Source organism: Camelus bactrianus, chromosome 23 (genome assembly GCF_048773025.1).
Source record: "Camelus bactrianus isolate YW-2024 breed Bactrian camel chromosome 23, ASM4877302v1, whole genome shotgun sequence".
NCBI lineage: Eukaryota > Metazoa > Chordata > Mammalia > Artiodactyla > Camelidae > Camelus > Camelus bactrianus.
Genome location: NC_133561.1, coordinates 25512874 through 25531534, shown reverse-complemented (window position 1 = coordinate 25531534; position 18661 = coordinate 25512874). Strand labels below are relative to the sequence as shown.

At 49.2% G+C, this 18661-nt stretch overlaps 1 protein-coding gene across 1 annotated transcript; it reads right to left on the bottom strand.

Moving 5' to 3' along the window:
• Positions 1 to 3903: 3903 nt before the first annotated feature.
• On the bottom strand, positions 3904 to 15638 carry BATF3 (basic leucine zipper ATF-like transcription factor 3). The gene is made up of 3 exons (XM_010949493.3): positions 15330 to 15638; positions 12533 to 12637; positions 3904 to 4403 (listed from the first exon to the last, which is right to left on the bottom strand). Exons 1-3 carry the CDS (start codon positions 15405 to 15407, stop codon positions 4218 to 4220), a joined length of 369 nt encoding a protein of 122 aa, XP_010947795.1. The 5' UTR covers positions 15408 to 15638; the 3' UTR covers positions 3904 to 4217.
• Positions 15639 to 18661: the final 3023 nt, after the last annotated feature.

Genomic DNA, 18661 nt, shown 5'->3' with positions numbered 1-18661 from the left:
TAGTGACCTTTGGTCTGATCTGCAGTGACATTTCTGATCTTCTCAAGAATGTCATACCAGAAAGTCATGCTAGAACACCCAAAGAGCAGGTGAGCTGTCTCCAGGGACTGAATCTACCCTGAACACAGCCCCAGACGGGGGCACAAGTTCTTCAAGCATGCCCCGCCAAGCTCACCTGCACCTGCTAACTGCAGACTTTCAGTGTGCATCATGCAGATGGTGATGGTGTCCATGGAAACAGTAGTGACCACACGGATCTCCTTTGCCCCAGATAGATGGGGAGGTACATTTTCATCAAAGTGATCAGTTTCCAAATGGGCAATCCAGGAAATTTCCCTTGACTCCGAGCATAGAGAGGTTTCCATAGACTGGTCTTGGCTAGCTCCACTCTCACACCTCCAAACATGTGGAATTTTTTTGAAGGGTTTCCAACAGCATACCCTCCAGGGGATTCAGCATAGCTTCCCCAGGAGCAGGGATGGTTTAGGTTCAGAGCTCAAAGATCCCATCACCCTCTTCCCTCCTTGCTTCCCACTTCCTTCTTTCCCTCTCCTTCCCTTCCTTCCTCTCTCCTTCCTCCTCCCCATTCTCTCTTCTTCCTGCTTCCCTGGCTTTCTGTTACAAGCCTCCCTGCTGTGGCATGGATGACTCTGCCAGGCCTTCCTGGATATCTGGGAGGGAAGACGCATCAGTGAGATTAGGGGCTACCCCTTTTCTTCTAGCTCCTGCTGGGGCAGAGCCCACAGCCCCGGTGAGTACACCCAGACTGTGGAAACCCTAGCATTGATGGGAAAGATGAGAGGGGCTTTTGGGTCTCTTGCTTTCCTGTCCGTTAGAGTCATCATTTTCAACCAAGGTTTGAGGCCAAAATTGGGGCCTGATTCAGTGATGGAAACCCCGGGCTTCAAGGCTGAGGTGGTGCAATACAGGGCAGGATTGCGGACAGGAAGTGGTGTGGCTGCATGGGTGTGAAGGAAGGACTTCCTCCCTCTCTGACACTTTCTATTCTGAAAGGGCCTTTCTCAGCCTGCCTCCCTCCCTCTCAGCCCAACAAACAGCCCCTCTCAGACTTCATTCAGCTGCCGGGCCCAACACCTGGCACACAGCAGCAGTGTGAATACAACCAATCAAATCCAGGTTCTAGAACGGTCTACTTACCTTGTCCCTCCTGGAATAACAGAATAGTTTCTCAGATATATACAGAATTTCTGCTTTTTCAGAGTAGGGGTTGGGGAGCTGAGACAGACCCTAATGTCACTGGAATCTTGATCAGGATGTTCTTAGCAGCCAAGCTCAGTGAACATTTGGTTTTCAGAACTCTCATCACATCTCCAGTTATCTTGGAGGGGACTTGGCCTCAGCACTGTGACTCACTACCCTGAGCTACCCCAGCTTTGGTTCCCTAACTCCAAATTTACCGTCGACATCAAAAGTCCTAACCCACCCTAAATGTGAGCTCAACCTAAGTGAGCCCACAGTTTAGGGAGGAAACCTGTGTTTAGCAGCGAATTTGAATTAATTTCTTGATAGCGGATAAGGCAGCTGGCACGTTGGAACCAAGTGGCTAGATTAGGGGATATTTAGAACTTGGAGGAATTAAATGTGATGTGTAGGTTTCTGACCAGGTGGATGATGGAGCCCTTTATCAAACAGGTAAAAACAGATTGAGAAACACGTCTGAAGGGAAGACGATGAGGTTATGAGCACAGCTTTGAACATGTCAAGCAGGAAACGCTTGTGAGGTGTCCTTTCAGAGACACATGGTGGGCAGCTGAATACACAGGAGAGAGAGCTGGGCTCCGAGTATAGATGTGGGAGGCATCAGTACAGGGATAGGTATGACTGAGGCCCCAAGAAGAGGAGCCCCTTTAACCTGACAAGTAGGTAGAGAGAGTCAAAGTAACATAGAGGCCAGCATCACAGGCTGTTGGGAAATAAAGGAAGATAAAGACTGAGACGTGCCCATTAGGTTTAGTTAAAAAGAGCTTACTGAGGACCTCCAAGGGTGGAGTTTCTGTGAGGTGGTGGGAGCGAAAGCTAGGTCGTCTTATGGCAGAGACTGACAGATACTCACCAAAGCCCATCCTTCCACCTGCTAAGCACATGGCTGAATTTCATTTCCCGACCTTCCTTGTGGCTGGGTCAGGCCATGTGTTTGAGGTCTGGCCCACCGACTGTGGATGGGAAATGATGCAGTATTGCCCCCAAGATACAGCCCCTCTCACCATCCTCCAGGACCCTTCCTCCAAGTCTCCCAGGCAGAGTAGAGGACCTAGGGAGACTCCAAGGCCTTGGGGTCCCAGAGTAACTACATGGAAGGATATTGGCCCCTGGATTGTTATGTGGAGCCAGGGGACTCAGGCTAGCGGGGCCGGCAGGCACCGACCCCCCGGGGTCAGCGGTGGAGTGGGTGAACAGCCAGCTGGACAGCAATGACTGTCAGAGTCTGGGATCAGCAGCCAGGACAGCTAGAGGGGCCTGCAAGTCAGAGCATGGAAATTCCGCAGGGTCAAGTGAGCTCCAGCCAGAATGTAAAATGCTCCCTTCAGGAGAGCGCTGCAGTTGAAAGAGAGCAGCTGCAAAATGCCTGCGGGCACAAGACAGACACTTCACGTGTTCATGCTCTCAGTCACACAGGCCCCTGAAGGCTCTGAGTCCATCCTTCACAGGTGGGCTGCTGGCCTGGACCCTGCAACCCCGGCAGCCTGGTGAGGCGCTGAAGGAAGGTCACACCACATTTAGGCACCAGCTGAGCGGGACCCTGCCCCGACTCGCCGTCTTGTGGCACAGCTGCTGCCTGACTCTAGCAACTACGGTGGGTCACAACCTGGTTCTGCTTCTCACCCACAGGTGACCGTGAACAATCCCCTTCCCCTCGCTGCACCCCTCACCTGCAAAGTAAAAAGATGAGGCTGGGTGATTTAAAAGTCGTTTGTGCTAAATAATTCCACCACCTCCCTGAAATGGCTGCATTTGGGATGCTTTGATCCAGTCCTGCCAGCAGGCATGGGCCCCGTTATCTAATGGCAGGCTTCCAGTGCCTCTGACAATGGAAATCTTGCTGCCATCAGCCTGTGTGAGTTAGAAGACAGCAGGCCAGCCTCTGGCAGGCAGGGGGAGCCTTCCCCGGGAAAGGGGAGGCTTGTGGGGAGTAGCCAATGTGAATCCAGGCATGAAGTCAGCAAGTCCATCACCCCGGGAAGAGCTGCTTTCTGTATCTTTCCTTTCTTTCATTTTTTTGTTTAAATCATTGACATTTCCAACAAAGCACTTTCTTTTCTGTTCCCATTTCCCTTTATGATGGGCTGGCCCTACCTTCCACAACTCCCTTGTTCCACGGAAAAAGAATTGGAAAGGGATGGGACGTGCTCTACTATTTTGCTTTTCTCACTGGGGCCACCTTCAACTTGGCCTGGTTCTGCTGCTCCTGAAAGAATAGAGTTGGATGGGACTTTTGAAAGGAAATAGCTCTCTTCTCTTCATCTCCCCAAATACTTGTTTACATAGGGGGCAGACCTCCCCCATTCAAGTGTGATTCAGATGGTTATAAATTTGTCCCCTGACCCGATGACTACTTATGGAATGGTAGATGGCCCAAGAGTGCACAGAGTAGTTGGGAAAACCAGCCTGGAACAGAAAATCTTCCATGATGGTCCAGGCTGGGTGGGAGAGTTGATCAAGATAGAGGGTACACAGATCATAAAATAAGCAAGTCACGTCCAGCTCGCCCCTGCATGACCCCGCTGGGGTGTCTCCCTCATCTAGCTGAGTGTGTCCATGGGGGAGATGACCAGGAGGGGAAGGGAGACCCAGGAGCTGCAAAACAACCTGAGGAGACTGGAGGTGACCTCTTCAGGAAGAGGAAAGGTATTGTGTCTCTAAATTCCAAGAACTTGGTGAAAGGAGAGAGGATAACCATCTTTATTATTCAGATTCTAAAGGAAATGATTCTGCATAACAGCAGAACCTACTAGCTGCCGAAGTGGATGTGCAGGGACTCCTGAAGGTGGTCTCCCTGCCTGGATCCACGGGAGACTCTAAGTCAGGGGCCTGCGGGAGCATCATGCCGAGCCCAGGCTGCTGGGGACATGGCCAGGAGGTCCAAGGAGGTGACCTGGCCACAGGTCCCCAGGTATGCAGATGCAGAGGGAACCCTCCTCCCAGGTGTGAAAAAGACCAACGCTCCTTGCTGGGCAGAGGAGGATCGTCCTTGGGCTTCACCGGGGCAGGCAGCCAGCCACGGGGTCCGGCCGTGGCACCGGCACAAAGTTCATGGGGCACAGCAGCAGCGGGCACATCTTCTCATGCTCCTTCAGCGCCTCGCTCAGGTGCTTCAGCTCCTCCGTCAGCTTCCCAATCTCCCTCCGCAGCACTGTGTTTTCTTGCTCCAAGCACTCGTATTCCTGGGAAGACAGAATACCCACAATGGGTTCTGAGGCCATATATCCTTCCTCTGTCCTCCCCAAAGATCTAACTCTCACCACCGATGCTGACCCCTTTCCCTGAAAGCTTTCTCATCAACCATGCCTGCCTCCACCACTCAGATTTGTTTACTCATTCGCTTAATGTCTCTCCCCTCCCACCAGGATGAAAGGTTCCTGAGAGCAGGGCTTCTTTTTTTGAGTCATCTTTATTGAGCTATAATTTATGTAAAATAAAGGACACCTACTTTAAGTATATCATTCAATGAGTTTTGACAAATGTAAACAACTATGTTGATCAAGACATAGACCATTTCCACCACCCTGGAAAGTTCTCTCCTGCACCTTTGCAGTCAGACGCCCCCAACCCCCAGCAGCTGCTGAGCTTTCTGAAGGTCTCTGCTGGGGTCACTGCTTTAGCCCCAGCACCAGGAACAGTACCTGGAACATAACAAACGTTTGTTGAAAGCTGAATAAATGAATGAAAATACCCCTTGCCTTGGCTTTGCTCCAATGCTCACCTGTTAAGTTTCCACTATATCAGAGTTTACAAGGGCTTAGAACTGGGGGAGAGACCCCTTGGCCCAATCCACACGGTACAGAAACCTTCCCTATGTAATTCTAACTCCAACACCCAACGTGTGCTGGCATTCTTCCCTTCAAAGGCCAGTGTTTGCCACTTCTGAGCTGCTCTGTCAAAAAGCTCCTCTTTGTACTGATCCAAAATCGCTTTCTCCTTCAAACCCACCTACTGAGCTTGGTTCCACCTATGGAACCACACAGAGTATATGCAATACGTTTTCAACATCGCGGTTCTTAAAATGTTATGGGACAGCCCCATACCACTTCCCCTTAGGTATTCTCTGAGCCCAACCGTCTCAGGTCCTCTGAGTTCCTTGAGTTTCAGGACTTCTGGTCCCTCTCTTTTTGGCGGTCACCCCTGACACACACTCTAATTTGCCAGAAGCTCTGAGAAGTTGTTCTCAAAACACAGTGCATGTTTCTGGGAGTGGTCCAACCATGCAGAGGGCAGGTGCGTGGAAGTAGTCTGCTCTCAGCAAGACCCAAGTGTGTAGCCACCTTGCTCTGAGGATACTCCCCGAGCTTGCAGAGAACCGCAAGCTTCATCTGCATAGGCCGCTTCTCTGTCTGAACTTGGGTGACAATTGTTATTTTGGCTTAAGGGTGGGCTTTACACCTGCTTCTACTGAATTTCACCTCTTTGCTTGGGCATCTTCCAGGCTAGCGAAATCTTTCTGAATCTTCATTGTGTCACCTCCTGATTAGTGATATCACACAGCTGCCCACTAACTTAAGAAGGTCTTCTTTTTCTTCATCCAACTCATTAATAAGTCCTACAATACTCAGGCAATTGCAGAGCCCTGTGGCATGCCAACAGAGTCCTTCTTAAGGCTGACAGTCTTATTTGCACCTTGTTTAAATGTTGTTTTCAATCATTTCTAGGTTGATTCATGTGGAGAGGCTGTGTTGTACTACACACTAGGCATTTCCTGAGCTAAGGATCCAAACTTATTATCCATCATATCTTTTCTCTTACCAGTAATTTTTTAAAATATTACTAAAAAAAAGTTTTCTCACAAGCCACAAAGACACAAGCAAATTCTCAACTCTGCCCATTGCTAAAGCTGTTCTCCTCAACTGAGCTGCCCTCCTCCTTTTGTGTGTGGGCCCAGCTCAAGCCCACCACCTCCAGGAAGGCTTCCCTGATCACAGCACCTAATGGAACCAAATCTCTCATTACGTGTTCTATTCAGTCTTGCATCCTATTCAATCTTACTTATATTAAACAAGGTCTCTCCTTAAAGATCAGAAGTGTATAGCAACTAGGGGCCTCTGCTCCCCTCTGTACTCCTGCCTCACAGGCCCCAGTGCTAGTATCTGTGTGCTCAATGACTCCTCAGCCTTTACCTTCAGTTTCCTTCTCTTACCCCCTTCCTCCCCTCCCTCCCGCACCTTCCTCTCTCTCACAACGAGGGCCCCAGAGGGGCTGCATGCTGAGGCCATCAGAGTTATCCCTCTGCCTCCTGCTTTTCCCAGGCAGGCTCTCCTCTCAGGGTGGCCTGGAATATGCTCCACGGCAGCAGGCCTCACCCTCCTCCCCGCAGTCTGTCCTGGGTCAGTTTGCCTTCACCAGCGCCTTGGCTCCAAGCTGCCTTCAGCTCTCCTCCAGGCCAACACCCCTGACTCCCCACGCTCTCCTTGGGCCTCTGACGAACTCTAGTCCTGGAGTCAGAATTCAGTCTACCAACACAGCAAGAGACCCTGCAGGGGCAGGGGAGGGTCTGGAAGTGAGGGAGGATGGAGGCTAGGCATCGCGGGGGGAGTCTGCCCGCGCAGAGGGCTCTGCGCAGCAACCAGAAATCCTCTTCACCTCCAAGTAAAATGAGGATACATCTGAATGGTTCCAGTGTGCTGCGATTTTAACCAGATTCAAAGGACAGGAAAGTCTCTTCCTATGGCCGTTCCAAACTGCATTTGTGTATTTACTAAACTTCGTGGCAAGACGCTGTGAGCGTAGGAGCTTTCTCTCTGGAAACCATGAGGGCCACGCTGCCTAAAGCCTTCCCGAGGTGCCACTGCTCTCCCTGAACCCCAGCTCCGACAGGCCACAGAGCTGCCTGTCACGGGCACCCAGCAGGCCCCTCGCTGCCTTCTCCACGGGGACTTTCTCTTCTGGGATTTAACTTTTACTCATAAATCTGCAGAGGGACTTTCATTGAGCTGAGGGAATAAAATGAGAGAAGAACTCAAATTCTTCTTCAGACCAGTTCCACAAAAATAAAAGAGGGAGCTGGGGGGGAGTGGAGGAAGGGGAGATGAGAACACAGAGTGGGGACAAAGTGGAGGGAATGAGTACGGCCCACTTCACCCAGAGGAGAAATTTCCCGGACTTCACATGCATGAGAAATACACCAAGAACATGACACCTTTTGTAATTTCAAAGAGATGATCTGTTTAGCCCAAATCTTGCTGAGTTTGGAATCTCTCGCCCAGGGAGGGTTCGAGGTCATTATGCTGCCTTCCCTGGGTATTTGCAGGACACGGTCACAAAGCAGAGACTAGAAATTGGAGGTGGTGAATTCACAGCAAATCCTAGTTCTGCCTCAGATGTGAAGCTGTCCAGGGCAGTGATTCTCAGCTGGGGTAATTTGGGCAGTCCCCAGGGGACATCTGGGGCATCTGGAGACAGTCTGGGTTGTCACAGCTGGGGAAGGGGCACCACTGCCTCCAGTGGGTCAAACCCAAGGACGCTGCTCAATGTCTTATGAGCACAAGACCCCCTCCCCACCCCTCAGTGAGAAAAGGCTGATCCCAAATGTCAACAGTGCTGAGGTTGAGAAACCCTGGTTTGGGCATCTAAGAGAGGTTGATTGGAGAATGGGGGCTGTCTAGGGGCGATTCAAGGTCCAGGATGCCTTTGAGGCAAAGACTGGTAAGGAAGCGAACGTACCAGGGACCAGAGATGATAACTAAGGTGGGAAGGAAATGAGGGGCAGGAAGAGGCTATCAGGAGGACACAGACCCCATTACACAAGCGAGACGACTGAAACTCAGAGCTACAGTGACTTCTCCGAGGTCATGCAGACTTGGGACCTGATCCGTGACTTCCAGGTCAACTGCAGCTCTCATGCAGTGATAGCAATTCTGCTTCTGTTCAGCAGTGCCTGGGCCCAAATTCCCCCCAGGGTGGTTACCAGCAGTGAAGGCCACTGAGAGCTCAGGATTTTACAATAAGTCTATTCCCTATTAAGCTCATACGCTTCCCAGCAGAAAAATTGTGTCACCAGCAAGGGCTGTACAAATTAGTGTCATCATCAGTTTCTAAAGCCGTGAGGACTACCATGAAGCATTCTATTAGAATATGCAATCTCTGAAAACACCAGGGCAACACATACCACAAACATATTGCCCAAGAAAGTTGTCAGTTTGTGACATTTGGGGCTCCTGAGGATGGCATCGCTGCCTTCCTTTTCTGACTCAAAATTCTTTTTCATTCTTACACCTTTGGGTGCCTGGCTTGGACCAGTGTGACCCACTTCTGAGCCACTTTCAACTTGTCTAAGAGACCTGGACTGTTCTCTTGGGTTCCCATTTGTGAATCTGGACTCAGGCGTGTGCCTAAGGTTCAGAGATGAATAGGGGTCAAAATCCCCATAAGAGGGGTAAATGCCTTGAAGGGATGACTTGAAAAGCCACAGTGAACAGTGAGGTGCAAGATACATACTAGGAACAGCTTCTTATCACTATAGTGTGACTTCCAGAAACCGCCACCTTGGGGAGAAACTCAGATAGCTCTGAAGAGTGACCCCAGCCTCCCTCTGGCTTGACCCTCTCAGGCCCTCCTCCCGCCCTGCCCTCCAAGGAGGTCCTGCCCTGATGGACAGTCCCTGGCTTTGGGGATGGAGAACTGGGGAAGGAGGAAGGCGGCCAAAAGACTTGTAAGAGCCGGGACTGGAGGAGTTTTTCCCGGGTGTTGGAGGTGAGAGATGTGCAAGAATTGAGTGGGCAGGAAAGAATGGTGGGAATTTTAAACACGTCTTGCTCTAAATATTTCCCTCATGGTATTCAGGAAAGGCAAATGAAGATCTCAAGTCACCTGGAGATAATTTAGCAATACTAGCCCACAGTACGGGAGAGAGGAATTTATGGGATAAAAGCTTTACTCAAAGCCATTATAATGGGCTCATCTCCCCAGGGAGTAGCCGGTGTCTCCCAAGGAGCTGGCTTCATTCCATATTTGAGGAGAAGGTATGCATGCGCTGTGTCTGGGTCTCACTTGTCCCAGCTTAGATGGTTTACAAGCATACCTCATTTTATTGCACTTTGCTTTATTGGGCTTTGCAGATATTGTGGGTTTTTGTTTTTGTTTTTGTTTTTCAAATCAAAGGTTTGTGGTAATCTTGCATTGAGCAAATCTATAGGTTTCATTTTTCCAAATTTGTGACTTCCTATCTCTGTGTCACTTTTTGGTAGTAAGCCGTGAGGCGCTTTCAGCTGTGATCCACAGCAGTGTGCTAGGTCCTCTGCCCCACTCACTGGAGCACAGTAAAATGATTCTTCACCACATTTTTAAACCAGACTTCCCACTCTCAACATGTAGCTGCTTTTCAAAGTTTAAAATGTAGTTACCAAGGTGACTACTGACACCAGTGACCGATGACACTTGTGTGTGGCTACTGACAGTAAAGGTGTAGACTATGGCTGGGATCTGGTTATGGATGGAACCACTGTCCTGGCCTCCTTGACACTGTGTTTCTCAACAAAATGGCCTTGCTGAAGTGACCTGCCAGTGCTGCATAATCCAGATCCATTCTTCTAGCTCCACAAAGAGGGGAAGGGTGTGTTCTTCCATGGAGGGACTGGGTTTCAGATCAATCAGCCGCATTCTGGAAAGGGGGCAACTGGCACAGTCATGTTTATGGACAGCAGAACAAGCTGGAAACCCCAGGGAAGGGCGCTCCAGCCACTGCAGGAGTAAATGTGGCGAACTACCCCTACCTTTCCCAGGCATCGGTTCATTTGGTTATCAAATCGAGTGATGACAGAAATTGAGAGAGACCCATCTTTTTTTTTTGAAACTGAAGTACTTAAGTAACCTTCTGTGGTAGGCAGAATAATGCCCCTCCAAAGATGTAAAATCCAGCCTCTGGAACCCGTAAATATGCTACCTTACATGGCAAAAGGGACTTTGCAGATGTGATTACGTTAAGACTCTTGGGGAGATTATCCTGGATTAGGCAGGGGGGCCCCTGTAACCATGAGGGTCTTTGTAAGTGAAAGAGTCAGAGAAGGACACGTGACGAGGGAAACAGTGTCAGAGTAACGCAGGATGAGAAAGACTCAACTGGCCAGTACTATCTTCGAAAATGGAAAGGGACCACAAGCCAAGGCACACAGAAGCCTCTAGAAGCTGGAAAAGGCAAGGAAATGGATTCCTCTCCAGAGCCTTTAAAGGAATGCAGCCCTGTTGACACCTTGATTTTAGCCCGCTGAGACCCATTTCACACATTCCATACACCTGACTTCCAAAACCGTGAGATAATAAATCTGTGCTGTATTAAGCCACCAAATTTGTCATAATTTGTTACAGCAGCCATAGGAAATGAATATACTTTCCTCGGGAATTTCTATGCTTCCTGAGGACAGGAATGAGATCTCACGCCTCTCTCTCATGCCTTGCCGACAGTGGTTCTTAATAAATATGTGTTGGATTGAACCTACTCAACCTTGCTCCATGAAGGATCTTGTCCAAGTCATGTAGTCACCTCTACCTACATCATCACTTGGGACTTAAAGCTGAGTGTCCTCTAGTGTGTTTGGATATTCATGCACCTGGCTCGGACCAGAAGCTCCTTGAGAGGAAGGGTCCTCATGCACGAGGCCTGTGCTAACTGAGCCACAAGTGCCCTCGGGTGGTTATTTGGTAGCACGAAGCTAGAACCAGGATTGCTTCAGGAGCAAGGTGGAAGGAAAAAAGGAGGCAAAGGGCATCCCATTTCTCCTGCGGAAATTTTACAGAACTAATCCAGACTGAGACACACCTTCCCAACCCTAGTCTGGAGACCCTCATCTCTTTCCACCACCCAGACTTCCTACTTTCATGAAAGAATGTGACATTTATAATGTATGCACCTCTGTGAATTTATATCAGTGGGTCCACTCTGCCTGGAGTATGTGCATTCTAAATCTATTCTCTGCTCATCGTGCAAGGGTTTTTAGAGACTGTCATTTCCTCTCATAAAGCCTCAGAGTCTCCTATGCTGTCAATACCACCCCCTTCCTAGACTGGCCTTACTAAGACGATCTATGACCTGATCTATGGCCAGAAAGTGTGGCAGGAGATAGCTGAACTAAAACTCTTAATATTCCCACCAACTCTGTGCAAGGACAAAAGCATGGAACTGCCATCACTTCCTTGGACAGATCCTGGGATGCCTTCGATATCAGTTCTGATATGGGACGGTTCCCTTGTCCCAGCTGTGAGATTATGTGGGATTACGCAGAGGTGGAGGAGAATGGAAGAATTTAGAATAAATTCCAGTTTCCTGATTTGGGTTATGAGATAGCTGGTTAGTTAGTTCCACTGACTACAACCTGAAGACAGTGAGAAGAGAAAGTCTCAGGGTGAACAGACACTCTATTATGACTGGGCAGATACCAAGGAGCCTGCAGTAACCCATTTGGTGGCACATAATCAGACCTCGTAGATACAGGCTTAGGGCCAGGACAGAGGTCTTATTGGAGTCATTGGTGCCTACCTGGGAGTAATCAACGTTGGGAACTGATGTTGGGAGAACTGATTAATAGATTAAATCTTCCAGGCTGAGAAGAGAAAAGGGCAGAGTCTGAAAGCCTGCTTGACACCAACATTTAAGAAAACACACAGAGGTAGAAAAGCGAACAAAGAAACCGAGAAAAAAAAAAGTGGTTAAGAGGGTCAGAAGAAATAGGAAATGTGGTCTTTTAGAAGCTAAAGACTTTGAAAGAAGGTTTCAAAAAGGGGAGGGTCAATGGTGTCAGAGGTCCCAGCAAGGTCAAGGATGAGGAGACTAGAAAGAGGCCCCTGGACCAGGCAGTGCCAGGGCACTAGTGGCCTCAGCAGGCAGCCTCTGTAGGAAGCGTGCATGCTTGTGTGTGTGTATGTGTGTGCACACACGTATGTGCGTGTGTGTGTGTGTGTTGGGGGAGCAGAAACTATCACATAGGACAGGGAATAAATGGGAACTGAAGACATGGAGACAACAGGTCTTTTTTTAAGGAGCAGGGAAGTAAAGGAAGCAAAGAAAAGAAATGGGACACTAGCTTGAAAGGGAATCAGGATCAAAAGGCGGTTTGGGGTTGGTTTGTTTTATTTAAAAAAAGGAAGAAAAGGAAACATGAGTGAGATGCAACCAACGGGTGAGGGAGAAATGAAGACACCAGGAAGCAAAGAATCAGAACCCTGGGCTGGAAAGACACGACGGGATTAGATGTGCCTGTGGCCAAACTGGTGATGGCCAGGGCATGACCTCAGGGCCAGCACAGTGCCAGCGCAGAGGATGACTCCTCGCTGCAGCCCTAACGTGGCTCTGCCCTAACCACACTCTCACCTCGTGGAGTTTGTCAGCCTTCTGGGTCTGCTTCTTCCGACTTCTCTGAGCAGCAACTCGGTTTTTTTCTCTCCTTCGGACCTTCCTGTCATCATCCTCAGGGCTCTGGGGGAAAAAGTTTGATCAGCTGTGACACTGAGGCCCCTCGCCTCACCTCTGCCCAGTCTCTTTGCCCAGCATTGCTTGTGGAGTGTCACCATTTTATTTGTAGCCACAGCAATGCTTGTTGCTACATCAGTGGGATAACAGCGGCTCGGTGCTAAGGAGCATTCACCACATGCTAAGTCTGTGCTAGCTGTTAACCCCCACCACCACCCCTAGAAATGTGGGGTGGGACCGCCATTTAAAAGATGAGGAATAAGAAACTCAGGGAGGTTGAGGAACTTGCTCCAGGTATCACAGCTTGTAAGGGGGTGAACGGGAAGTGGAACTCAGGTCTGCTGGACTCCAAACCAATGTTCACAAACCTCTCCCCCGCAGGGTGTGTGCCTGGAAGAGGTGTGGCGTTGGTGTTGTTCCTGTGTGGACGGGAAAGGCAGAAGGCGGCTGCTATCTGGGACTTGCCATGGGCCAGGCTTCCCCCACCACACACAAACAGGTACTTTTGATAATGTGTGCAAATCACAATTAGACTGATAACTAATTGCAACCACAGAACTCTCCCAATAGACCAAATGATCCTCAGCACCACAGACAATACACTCCTTTGAACTACGCTTTTTGCTTCACAGGCATGAGTGAATCAGAAAGAAAATTTATGATGTCTTAGAAGCTCTTAGCGATATATGATTTTACCAAACCTAGTCAAATCCTTCAAGAGTTATCCTGAAAGGCAAGCAGAAAAATGCACCTACCATGGTAAAAAACACTTCAGCCAGTTATAGAAAAGTCAAGCAATATTTGCTTTCCAGAACCCTAAAAGAAGATACCAGAGGGTGGAGGTAGATAAATACTAACTTTAAAGAGTTTAAAAGCCAAGAGGTTAGAGGGATACAAACACAGGAAAGCTATTCAATTAGTACTTTTAATGGAAAGCAAATACTGATAACATAAAATAAAGAATATTTTCAGTTATCATTTTATTTAGTCTAATATTCCAAATAAGAAAGCCATATCTCCCCCAGGTTATAGTGGGTAAAGAATCTTCAGCATATGTAAGAATATAAAGCTATAAAAGGGAAAAGAATAAATAATACATACATAAATAAAATAACAAATAAAAGTGGCCTGAAGGCAGTGCTTAAGGGACAGGCACAAGACGTTAAAATGTAGTCTTTTAGAGGCAAAGAAGTCTCGGTAAACATAACCAGAATACCACATGTAGTGTAACGGACAGAACTTCAGCTTTAAAAATACACGGCTCCTGGTTTTCTCTCTTACTATCACTATGGACTTGAGTAAATAGCTTAAATTCTCTGAATTTTCCGTTTTCTCGTTGTTGTGTGATTCATTCATTTTTTCCATAAGAATTAATTTAGTACCTGCCATGTGCCAGCTACTGTCTTGGGCACTAGAAACACATGCCCTGAACAAGTGGTCAGTAATCTCTGCTATGATCATGCTAACAGCCCAATGCTTGGGGCTGCACAAGATAAAATGAGATTTTTATCCCAAAGCTCCCGGCACATGGTTTGCCCTCAAAAACCTCTGTTAAGGTTGATGCTACTTTTTATTGAATCCCTCATTGTGCTTGTCACCAAATCATGCCCATTATCAGAAAGTCATAGAGCACATGGAAGCAGCCTTCACCCTGCCCTGTAGGAGCTGCTCTCTAAACTGGATTTATCACCTATTTTATGATCATATCTCACAACCTGACAGAAACATTTAAGCAAGACAGAAAGAGGGGAGCAAACTGTTGAGATATTCATATGTTATGAACCACATCTCAGTCAGTTCTTGTAAAAATCACGAGAAGTTGATATTAGCATGTTCATTTTACATGTGGGGAAAGAGGCTCTCACAGAGGTTAAGCAAATTGCCCAAGGCTACTCAGCTTGCGTGTGGCAAAGCCGAGGCCCAAACTCAGATGTGTGACTCTCTAGCGTCACCCGATGACATTCTGTGCCAGGCACCGAATTGAGAAGAAGGGTATAACCATGAAATGCCTCAGTCTTAAGGCCGCTGAGTGGGAAGTTCTCATACTGCAGTTCCTGTGGCCAACCTTGTCTGTTTCCTGAGTACGCGGTTGTAAAAGTTATGGACAGCGCAGGAGACTGGGTGCGGGCCGAGGGCTTTCCACTAGCGCTGAGGGTGGAGTCGGCCCACTTTGGGTACCCACCTCGAACCCCCAGGCTCATGGGTCCCGAGTTCCCCATTCAGGAGGCAGCCGGATTAGAGTAGATGTTGGGAGTGCCTGGGCACAAGCTGCCCCCTGGCGCGGAATTTCCCCTCTCCGCACCTTGGCCCCGGCTCAGAGCAGCTGGGAAAGGCCACGCGCTCCGGCAGTGAAATGGCAGCCGACGGCGGCGCATGGATGGCGACACCCAGGGCAGCGCGGACCCCACGTGCGGGGGAGCGTGAGCCATGCCCTCCCCAGCCAGGCGTGGGCGCCCTCTGGCCTTTCCTCCTCCCAGGCACCGAAGCCCAGTCATGGTCCCGGACGTCCCGGCACCGTGCGTGCGCCGCAGACCCGCGGGCAAAGGCCCCAACTCCGGCTCGCGTCTGGCTCCCGCAGCACCTTCGACCCCTGCACTCAGCGGTCACCATCGGGAGCCCCGGCACCCGCCTCCTCGCTGCCCCCGGCGCCCCAACCCCCGCATCCTCCGCGGTCCTCCGTGAGCCTCTAGTTAACTACCTGAGGCTGCGCCTGGTTCCCCGGAGCCGCGACGCTCCTCTGCAGGACGCTGCCGGCGGCCAGGAGCCCTTGCGACATGCCGGGCGCTGCTCCGGCCCGGCCCGCCCCGCCGCGCAGCCTCGCGAAGGAGCGGCCGCGCCGCCAGGCGCGCCCTGCACGCGGGGCGCTGCCTACCGGCTCTCTCCAGCCACCGGCATCCTCGCGCCCCCGCACCTGCCGGCCGCCGCCTCTGCCCCGCCCCCTCGGGCTTCCTGCTCTCCTGGCTCCGGCGCCCACTGCGCGTCGCCCGGGTTTCCCCACCCCCCAGTCCCAGCCTGCAGTCCTTCCCGTCCCCAAGTCCGCCCCGCCCCTCCTTCTCCCACCCCCGCCTCGTTTCCTCCTCTCCCCGCCCTCTCGCCGCACTTCGGGGTCCCAAATCCCACCCCTGTCGCGACTTTCCCCTGGGGCCCCACTCTTCGTGGAAGTCACGTGGTGGCTCCGAAACCCGGGAGGGAACGCATAGCCCACCCACAACAGGCGACGCTAGGGCAGGTGGGGGGGTCGGGGAGGCGCGGCGCAGCTTTTGGGGTCTTTGGACGGCTCTCGGAGAAATCAGGTTGAGAAACACAAGTGGGTGTTTTGGGGTTGTTGGTTTTTTCCCTAGACCCATCACGGCATCTTCCTGCGCATCGGCTGCCTCCCCCCAGCGCAGGGGTCTCAATCTCGGGGGACTTTCGCCTCGGCGATCAGTCACGCGGGCGTCACTCTCACTCTTCCGCGGCCCCTGGCTCCCCCGCCCTGGGGGCTCAGGCCAGGGGAGGGGACAGCGGCTCTACGGAGTCCCACTGCGCATCCTGAGAGCCACGGAGCGCCCCAGGGCCTTTCTGCGGGAAGCAACTACTCCTCTTTTTGCCGGTCCCGCGGGGCTGTGGGAGGGAGCGAGGCGGGGCTGCCCCGAGGGTGAATTCCCTCAGTGGAGGGTGGCGAGGAGGAGGTTGTCCTGGAGAGAAGCAGTGGCTGGGCTTCCCTGAGAGCCAGTCTGGCACAGTGGACGGTGGTCGTCACTCTTAACAGGTTCAGGTATCAGGACTCAACGCGCTAACGTTAAATAGATCAGATCTTTTTTCTTTTTCAAGATTAAAGTGGAAGATGCTCTGCCTACAGGTTAACATGTGTGACTTCTTCACGACAAACTGGGGACAAGGTAGAGGTACAGCGCGTTCCCTCCACCTGCCTGCCAGTTAAAAGACGGAAAGTCAAGCAGTGTTATACATGGTTCCAGCAAAGAAAAAACAAGTGATTATGGGTTTGTGGTCTGCATACTCTGAGCACCGGCAAGGAAAGATAACTGCGAACCTGGGTAGGCGGGTGAGAACCAGAACCAAGAGGTCAGACGTGTGTTCCGAGTGTGGTCGCTTAAGCTTTCGGGCTCCAGGCTCGTGAGCAGCAGTGGGGATGGGGGGTGGGCACTTCTGACTCCCAGTCTAGTGCACGTGGCTCTCTTCCAGGATTAAGATTCTTGCAAAAGCTTTGAGATGCAGCTTGCGTGAACTTGGCTGCCTGGCCGAGGGCAGGGAAGCAAATGGAGATTCTTTTCTGTGTTAACCGGGGCTTCGACCACCTGAGAGGGTGGAGGTGCGGCGGAGGATAGAGGGTGGGGGCTGCCCTTTATAGTGACAGTGCCGCACCCCATACCAGTAATGCTGCACAGCGAAGCCATTGCTACATCTACCCGCATTTCTCTTCTCATCACCCTTTTATCCTTTTCTTCACTCAACATAACTCATGGTTGCCCTGGCGCTGTTCTGCCTCTCACACAGGCTCCATACACAAGTGGTCAGTAAATTTGTTGCGGAAGGTCAACTGAGAGCCCTCATTTTCGAAACTTAATGGGACTCTAACAAGATCGGAAAACCTCTGGGTTGAGTGGTCTTAAGTTTTCAGAAGTGCATTCCTTTCTCAACGTTGTTTTTGAAGGGAAAAGACAAGGTGAAAACGCAAGAACATTTAGGTGCACTCCCACACTTCATTCTGGTTATTGCTCCTTTTCTGTTCTCACTGAGCCACACCACCCTCTAAGTCCTTTGGGGCTGCACCTACCTCCTCCTGCCCCAGGGAGCCTGGAACCCTGCCCCAGCACACAAGAACTCTTCTTACAGGCTAGACCTACCTCAGTTATTCACAGGTTTCTTCAAATATATTTAAAGGATGAATCTTGGTTAACTAGTTAATAGTTAAGGAACAGATCAATTTGACCTACATATCATACATCAAAATGAATGAACTAATTAGATGTAGAAAAATAAAATCAGGGAGCTAAAACAGAATTAAATCCTTTATTAAAGCCCTAAGGATAAGGCAAAGTAGAGAGAATTTTCTAAGATGACAGATGATAGAAGAAATCACATGCAAAAGAGCTGAACCATATAACAATTTTAAATTGCTTTAAATGACAATTTAACCAGAAATTTTAAAAAACAGATGGGTAAAAATGTTCACAGTAAATATGACAAAGGGTTAAAATCTCTATTATGTATACAACCCATGAACAGGAATAAGAAAAATGTTGAGACAATTCTCCCAAAAGTAAACTGAACAGGAGACACAAACTAGTGTTTCCCCAAAGAGAAAGTAATCAAGGAAAATAGATATAGGAAAAATACATACTAAAATAAGAAATCTTTTAAAATATTAAATTAGCAAAAGGAAAAGTTGTGAAAGTGTGGTGAAATTGGTACTCTCATATTTCACTGGGATCATTGTAAACTGGTACAAACCACTGGAGAGCAAATTTACTGTAACTTCCAAGAACCATGCAAGACATCACTTTTGACTTTGTTTTCCCTAGAAAATTTGTAGAAAATCATCATAAGAAGATCACTAAAAATATTAAAGAGAAAGATACTATGTGAACTAAAAGTTATAATAAAATTTTTAAGAGTGAAAAATTGTAAACAGCATAACTGCCCGATTATAGGTAAACAGCTAAGTAAAGTATATTATAACCATGGGACAGGATGTTATGCATCTTTAAAATTATAAGCATGTAGACAAATTTGCTGCATGGAAAATTTATTTGATGTGAGGTAAAGTGAGGGAAAAAATCAGCTTATGAAAAATACAACATGTATATAAAATCTATGCATAACAGTACTGTACTGTACACTTAAAAATGATAAAGATGGTCAATTTTATGTTTTTTACCACAATGAAAAATTGTATGCATATGAGAAGAAAATTAGGAGAGAATATACCAAAATGCCAGCTTTTCTGTCATGGTGGTGAGATTACGAATAATTACTTTTACTTGTATTTTTAACTTTTTGGATAATGTCTTGTTATGTTAACAACTT

What these genes read in the sequence shown, in the direction of transcription:
- BATF3 (XM_010949493.3), bottom strand. Translation starts at nt 15,407, where the DNA reads ATGTCGCAAGGGCTCCTGGCCGCCGGCAGCGTCCTGCAGAGGAGCGTC. An exon ending in GGAACCAGGCGCAGCCTCAG is followed by an intron (nt 12,638 to 15,329) that starts GTAGTTAACTAG and finishes TTTTTCCCCCAG; the next exon opens with AGCCCTGAGGATGATGACAG. An exon ending in AGGCTGACAAACTCCACGAG is followed by an intron (nt 4,404 to 12,532) that starts GTGAGAGTGTGG and finishes CTGTCTTCCCAG; the next exon opens with GAATACGAGTGCTTGGAGCA.